The 7350-nt window shown below is 34.0% G+C and overlaps 2 protein-coding genes across 2 annotated transcripts; both read right to left on the bottom strand.

Annotated features, from left to right (window-relative positions):
- Window positions 1–1255: 1255 nt before the first annotated feature.
- On the bottom strand, window positions 1256–3013 carry LOC125842873 (uncharacterized). The gene is made up of 4 exons (XM_049522158.1): window positions 2873–3013; window positions 2491–2784; window positions 2315–2416; window positions 1256–1699 (listed from the first exon to the last, which is right to left on the bottom strand). The coding sequence occupies exons 2-4, from the start codon at window positions 2746–2748 to the stop codon at window positions 1256–1258; spliced, it is 804 nt and encodes a 267-aa protein (XP_049378115.1). The 5' UTR covers window positions 2749–2784; window positions 2873–3013.
- Window positions 3014–4991: 1978 nt separating this feature from the next.
- Window positions 4992–7277, bottom strand: LOC125842872 (uncharacterized). The gene has a single exon (XM_049522157.1). It carries the CDS (start codon window positions 7275–7277, stop codon window positions 4992–4994), a length of 2286 nt encoding a protein of 761 aa, XP_049378114.1.
- Window positions 7278–7350: the final 73 nt, after the last annotated feature.

Below are 7350 nucleotides of genomic sequence, written 5' to 3'. Positions count from 1 at the left end.
TTTCTTATAAGTGAAAGTGATTTCCTAACTGGAGAAGGTTTACAAATTTAGTGAGAGACATTCTCACCCTTATATAGAATGTAAGTTGTCAATAAATAAATTATTTGCATGATTGAACATTTTGTTAATCTAATCATCTTAATCGGGCAAAGTCAAGTGGGAGCAAGAAGGGTTTCATCCAAACCCCCTTTGATAAAAAAAAATATATGTTGTATATTTATGGTTAAAAGAATTTCTATGTATATACAATAGTTGTTGACTATCATTCCCTTTTTAGTGCATTTACCTATTCATATTTTGTACTAACTTAGTAAAAATTTTGACTATGTCATTGATGTTGACATGTCATTATTTAATACCAAAGCTTCAGACCTAATATTTTTATGAAATAGGAATAATTATTATGTACATATAATAAGAATTTCTTTTCGGCTTCGCCCAATTAGTGGTAAAATATTTAATGAAATAAGTTTATGGATGGAAAGATCACAACATAATATGTGTATCCCACTGTGTATCTTTCATGTATCACTTTTGTTCCTGAATTTTGAAGAACCACTACAAGAAAATAGCAAAATTGTGACAGACGATTCTGTCACAAATCCGTCACAAATGCTAATGTGTGACGGATTTGTGACGGAAAAATGGACGTCCCAGAACCTGGGGTCATAAACTCATTGTGACGGATTTCAATTCCGTCACACATTTATTGTGACGACATAGTGACAGACCTGACGGTGACAATATAAATCCTTGTATTTGAATTAAATTCCGTCACAAATTTGAGACAGAATTTTGGACGGAATATTTGGTTACAAAATAGTGACGGAATCGTTTCTGTAACAAATTTCTAAATATATTCACAATATTTGTGACGGAATATTTCGTTACAAGTAAATTGTGATGAAATATTTTGTCACAAAATTGCTCTTGTAGATATTAGTAACAAATTTAGAATTAATTGTGACAGATTAAATCCGTCACAAATTTGATTTTAATTTAATAAATAATAATTGCTATATATTGTAGTCAACAATTATTATTTATATATACATATATATATATATATATATATATAGATATATATATATATGGTAAATTAGTAAAAGACATAAAAATAATTAACCACCATTATATAACAAACATAATATTAGATTTATAATACAAAATTATGAAGTTTAAACATGTCAAAGCACAACTTCAATAAGCAAAAGTGTACAAATATTTAAACACATAAACATTTGGTCATTTCCTATTAAGGAGAAGGATTACTAGATGAGCGTGAGGATAACGCCATCTCGTTCATCATGCGAGACCATCGTTCCTCCATAGACTTGAATCGATCATCACTTTGTTGCCTCAAACGCGAGACCTCGTGCTCTACTCGTTGTTGCACCTCCGCCTCTAAACGTTCTTGAAGAACTCTCTCTTGATTTTCTCTCATATGCAACACTTCTTCCTCAAGTAGTTTAATGCGCTTTTCAGCAACATCATCAGACACCGCAGGTAAATTGCGCGAAGTGACAGAATTTTGATCTTGATACAACGCCAAACCTTGAGAGCCTAAACCATACACACGTCGTTTTTTTTCTCCACCCACAACATCAAAGTATAAGTTATTTATATCAAGTTCTTGAACTTCTTGTGAATCATCTGAGGAGCTAGAAATAGCAGCAGCTAAGACAACCTCCATTTTATCCTGAAATTTTCAAACAATCAACCACCAAAAACTCAAGCTTTCCACAAATATGTGCATATTAAGTTGCTTCTAGCAACTCTGTAAAAAAAATGCACCCAAAAGACAGCACAAACTCTTTAAACAGAACAAAATCTGCCCCCAATATGGCATAAAATCTATATAAAAAAAAGGCACACAATTTGCTTCAAATTGCATTAATAACTGTCCAAATAACTACTCAACATTTGATAAAAAAAAAGTAAGATAAAAATCTGCACAAAAAAACAGCACAAAATCTACCCCAAAAACAACACAAAATCTACTTCAAAATTGCATTAAAAAACAGCACAAAGAGCTGCACAAAGCAGCACAAAGAGCTGCCACAAAATCTGCCACAAAAAAAGGCACAAAATCTATCCATAATAGCACAAAATCTGCTTCAAAATTGCCCAACAAAACAGCACAAAGAGCTGCCCCAAAAATTTGCTCAATTGCAACACAAACAATTATAGCAAATCTTCTTAATAGCAACACACACAACTACATAAAATCTACCTTTTTCTTTTTTAAAAGCTTCACAAAATAAGGATCAGTCCTACAATGTTTGGTTAAAGAAGAGCAACACACACAACTTACATTAATGCATTTAGACTTGGCATCAACAAAGCTGCCATCCTTTCTTTTATGCAACTTCTTAAATATATCCCACGAATTTGGTGGACGACGTAGTTCTATTGCCTAAAAAATAGAGTTTAATATTAAAATAAGAGATACGATTAGAAAAATATTATAGAAAGTGTTAAATTTGGTACCAATTTTATAGTATGCTCCACTGTTGATCTAGAACCACCGGTATGCTTGCTTGGACCAGTGCCTAATCCACCAGTCTCACTACATCGATTTCGAGTGGCGATACGAGATTTATCCATCCATTCATCTGAGGCCCAATGCGTCTTCCAACTTCTCCAAATATCCTCCAAAACAAAATTAGGTTTGACTGTACCTTTTCGCCAAATATACATTTTCTTGGAGTATAAAGTGGATGCCACCTTATTCCATGTACGTTCCATTATAGAATTCTCAGTAGGATTCCACTGATATGATTTCTGGAAAAAAATTACTTAGTGAAATAAACACATAGAGACATATATTAAATAAATTACTTATAAATTTTAAATATAAAGCAATAGTTACCAAAAATTCATGCCAATAAAATTTACGAGTTGATTGACTGACATCCTTCCATGAGTAGCCAGTAGCATCTTGTCGTTCCTTGAAAGTTTCTGTGATGGTCTTCGAGATAGAATGACCATTAGGAACGAATCTGAAATAAAATTAAAAATAAAATAACACATTTCATAATACTTATATTAGAAAAAATTAGATCAACTATACAAAAATATCTTTCTTACTTTTCCACTACAACTGAGATGACCAACCGAGCAGATGTTGATGAGCAACTAGTAGACCCAATAGAGACATCTGGAGTACTAGGAGTGGTTGGAGTACAAGGACCAGTAGGAGAACCAGCATTTGATGATGGCGTATCACTCATATTCTTAAATTTTAATTACCTAGACATTGTACAATTGCAACAACAAAGTTCTTGATAAAAAATCAACTAACATTCAAATTGTATTAGTTCATTTTGTAGATATATAATATAAGATGCCCAACACAAATCACAAGATATAATAGCAAAACTAAGAAAATGAAAATCACTTGTAGCATAAAACAGTACATTCAACTTTAGATTAATAGAAAAACTAAATTTAAAAACTTCAAGTGACATTAATCTCAACACTTTCTTCTCTTTTTGTTTTGATGTTCATATTCTTCTTTCCCTTCCTCGTTGTCATCTTCATCATCATTATCATCACCATCCTCCTCATCCTCATCCTCCTCCTCCCCCCCATCATCAGCATCCTCCTCTTCCTCATCATCATTGTCATTAGCCTCATCATTTTCTTCCATCTCCCTCTCTTCCTCTTCCTCTTCCCTCTCTCCTTCCTCCTCCTCCTCCATGTCAATAAAAACACCATCTGGATCATTCAATATATAAGGTGTTTCATCTTCACAAATATCAATTTCATGCATTTGACTGTTATCCTCTTGAAAAGCTAGATCATTCAGTGTGTGAGGTTTTTCTACTATATTTGGAACATCTACAATTGAACGTGCCTTTATTTGACAAACAGCTAACCAATCATTCTGTGTCCTCTTTACTGAAGGATAGGTTTCAAAATACACCTGAGAAGCTTGCACAGCCATAATAAATGGCTCATATTTATTAAACGTTCTTCTTCTGTTAACATCAACAAGATTATATTGTGGATGTACTCTTGTACCATGTTTTGGTGTTGGATCAAACCAAGAACATTTAAATAATACGATTCGCTTAAATGGTAATGCATGATACTCTAGCTGCAGAATTTCTGTCAATATACCATAATAATCGATCTCATTTGCACTGTGACTAGAGCCCTTAATGCATATACCACTATTCATTGTAGATTTATTTGAACCGTATTCTTCAGTGTGAAATTTGTAACCATTTACAACATATCCATTAAAGGGTTGAACCTTATGCAGTGGCCCTTCTGCAAGATCTTTCATGAATTGATTGGTAATGCCGGATGAAGGATCATGTGCCTATTGACACTATAAGTAATTAGGCATACATTAAGATTATATTGAATTTACTGTATAGATTAATTTAGATCTATTAGTACTTACGTATTGATTAAACCAAGACGCAAACTCTGTTTCAAGTTTAGCATCAATCTCGCTATCTTGAATACATGGTTGTATTTGTCTCAAGGTATCCTCAAAAATTCTGAAGAAAAAAGAGTTAATTTATTTCAATAACTTCAAATGTAAATAATATGTATATCTAGATCATGATAATTAACTTACTTTATATATGGTTTCACTTCATCACAATTCAACAAAATATATGTCCGAGCTGCATGATATTCTCTATCATCTAACCTTCTTATTTTCTTTTTACCAAAACCACGACCAACATGCTTGAAAATAGACAACATTTCAGGATGGTCCTCTCCAACCCCACCATCATCCGCATTTCGTGGCACTTTTCTATATCTAGTCAAAATGTCTGACTTAAAGTAGTGCGTACAAAGTGTTGATGATTCTTTAACCAAACATGCGTTGCGTATACAACCTTCAACTCTATTCTTATTTTTGATATCATACTTCACCCCATGGAGTTTCCTTCAAACATAATGTAAGTATATGTCAATATAGTATCACTAGTATATTTATATATCTTATAATATATAATTAACTTAAGTTACCTTTCACATGGATACATCCATCGTTCTTGAACTGGGCCTGCTAAACGTGCTTCATAAGCTAAATGGATGGGAAGATGTTCCATAGAATCCCAGAAGCTTGGAGGAAAAATGCGCTCAAGCTTAGTCAAGATGAGAGGAATATTTCTTTCTAATTGTCTCATGTGTTCCTCAGTTATTGAGGTAGAAGTGAGATCTTTAAAAAAAAGACTCAACTCTGTCAATGGTTCCCACACATTTCGTGGAAGCAAATCTCGAAATGCAATAGGTATGAGCCGTTGCATAAATACATGACAATCATGACTCTTCATACCAAAGAGTTTAAGCTTGTTCATGTCAACACATCTTCCCATGTTAGACACATAACCATCAGGAAATCTCAACTCTTGCAACCACTTACAAAGCACTTTTTTGGCATTATCATCTAACATGTAACAAGCTTTCGGGTACTTTTTAGTAGTTTCATCCTGATGCAACTCTGGACGATTGCAAAGTACTTTTAAATCTTCTCTAGATTTGGCATTGTCCTTTGTTTTTCCCTTAACATTCATGATGGTGTTAAAAATGTTATCAAACACATTTTTTTCTATGTGCATCACATCAAGGTTATGCCGAATAAGATTTGTTTTCCAGTAAGGCAAGTCCCAAAATATACTTCTTTTCTTCCAACCACATAAGCTACTCTTTGAGATTCTTGCATTCACCTTGTCAGAACAAAGTTCTGTCACTTTCATGAGTCCCAAATCCTCAATCTCCCTAAGTATTTGTAAACCTGATTGTTCAGTAGATGCAACCTTCTGTACTATTTGACCTTTCTTGAACCACTTTTTGTTTTTTCGCCATGTATGATCTGGTGGTAAGAACTTTCTGTGATTGTCAAACCATGAAACTTTTCTACCATTGGATAGTGAAAAAGCATCAGAATCTTTCATGCAATAAGGACAAGCTAATTTTCCTGCTGTACTCCAACCCGACAACATTGAGTACGCTAGAAAATCACTTATTGTCCACATCAATGCAACTTGCATTTGAAAATTATTTTTACTTGAAACATCATATGTTTGGACTCCCACCTCCCATAATTCTTTCAACTCTTCAATGAGGGGTTGCAAAAAGACATCAATTTTCTGTTTTGGATTTTTTGGACCAGGTACAATCACAGATAAAAACATGTATTCATCCTTCATGCACATCCAAGGTGGTAAATTATATGGTGTAACTATCACAGGCCAAGAGGAATATTGTTGACCTGATTGACCAAATGGTTGAAACCCATCAGTAGACAAACCCAATCTAACATTTCTAACTTCAGATGCAAAGTGTGGATACGTCTGATCAAAATGCTTCCAAGCAGGAGAGTCTGAGGGATGACGCATGACACCATCTCTTTCATGCTCTGAATGCCATCTCATATGTTTTGCTGTTGCATTAGATGCATACAACCTTTGTAGCCGTGGAGTTAAAGGAAAATAATACATCTTCTTATAAGAAATATTAGTTTTCTTCTTGGAACGTTGATGTTTTGATCTCTTAAATCGAGGATGAGAGCAAAATTTGCAATTGATTAGTTCACTGTCCTCACGCCAATAAAGCATACATCCATTTTTGCAACAATCAATCTTCTCGACTGGCAAGCCTAATCCCCGCATTAGCTTTTTAGTACCATAGAAACTATCGATCATTTTGTTATCACTTGGCATCAATTCTGATATAAACTGACATAACTCATCATACAACCTTTCCGAAAAATGATGTTCTGCCTTAAGATTCAACAAACGAGCAACAACAAACAATTGTGTATGTCCATGTGGATTTCCCGTCCAAATCTCTTGTTCCGATGCTTTGAGCATATCATAAATATGTTGTGTTGTTGGATTTGGGTCCTCTTCCACGTTACCATTATAAGAAGGCCCAGCAACATCAAAAACCATTGACCGGAATGCATTATGGGATTGAGGATTCACGGTTTCACCAGAAGCTTCTTCTTGATGATCGTTAAGCACACTTGGATTTGAAATATAACTTTCTCCATGGTGATACCAACGGTAATAATTCGGTACAAAGCCATAAGTTCCTAGATGTGTCATAATTGTAAACTCATCCAAAATATTTTTATTTCGACACTTACGATGATTACAAGGACATCTTAACTTCTCACCATCCATGCACCGTGGATGTTCTTTTGCAAATGCAACAAAGTTCTCAACTCCATCAATAAACTTTGGATTTATGAATCCATCTTCCAGTATTCTAGCATACATCCACTCACGATCAGAGTTACTCATATTATATACACTGACACAAATAATAAATGTGTTAAAACTTACATGATGACTACTAATTTATATATGACACTAG

This window comes from Solanum stenotomum, chromosome 10 (assembly GCF_019186545.1).
Source record: "Solanum stenotomum isolate F172 chromosome 10, ASM1918654v1, whole genome shotgun sequence".
Lineage (NCBI taxonomy): Eukaryota > Viridiplantae > Streptophyta > Magnoliopsida > Solanales > Solanaceae > Solanum > Solanum stenotomum.
This window is presented reverse-complemented; position numbering and strand designations above follow the sequence as displayed.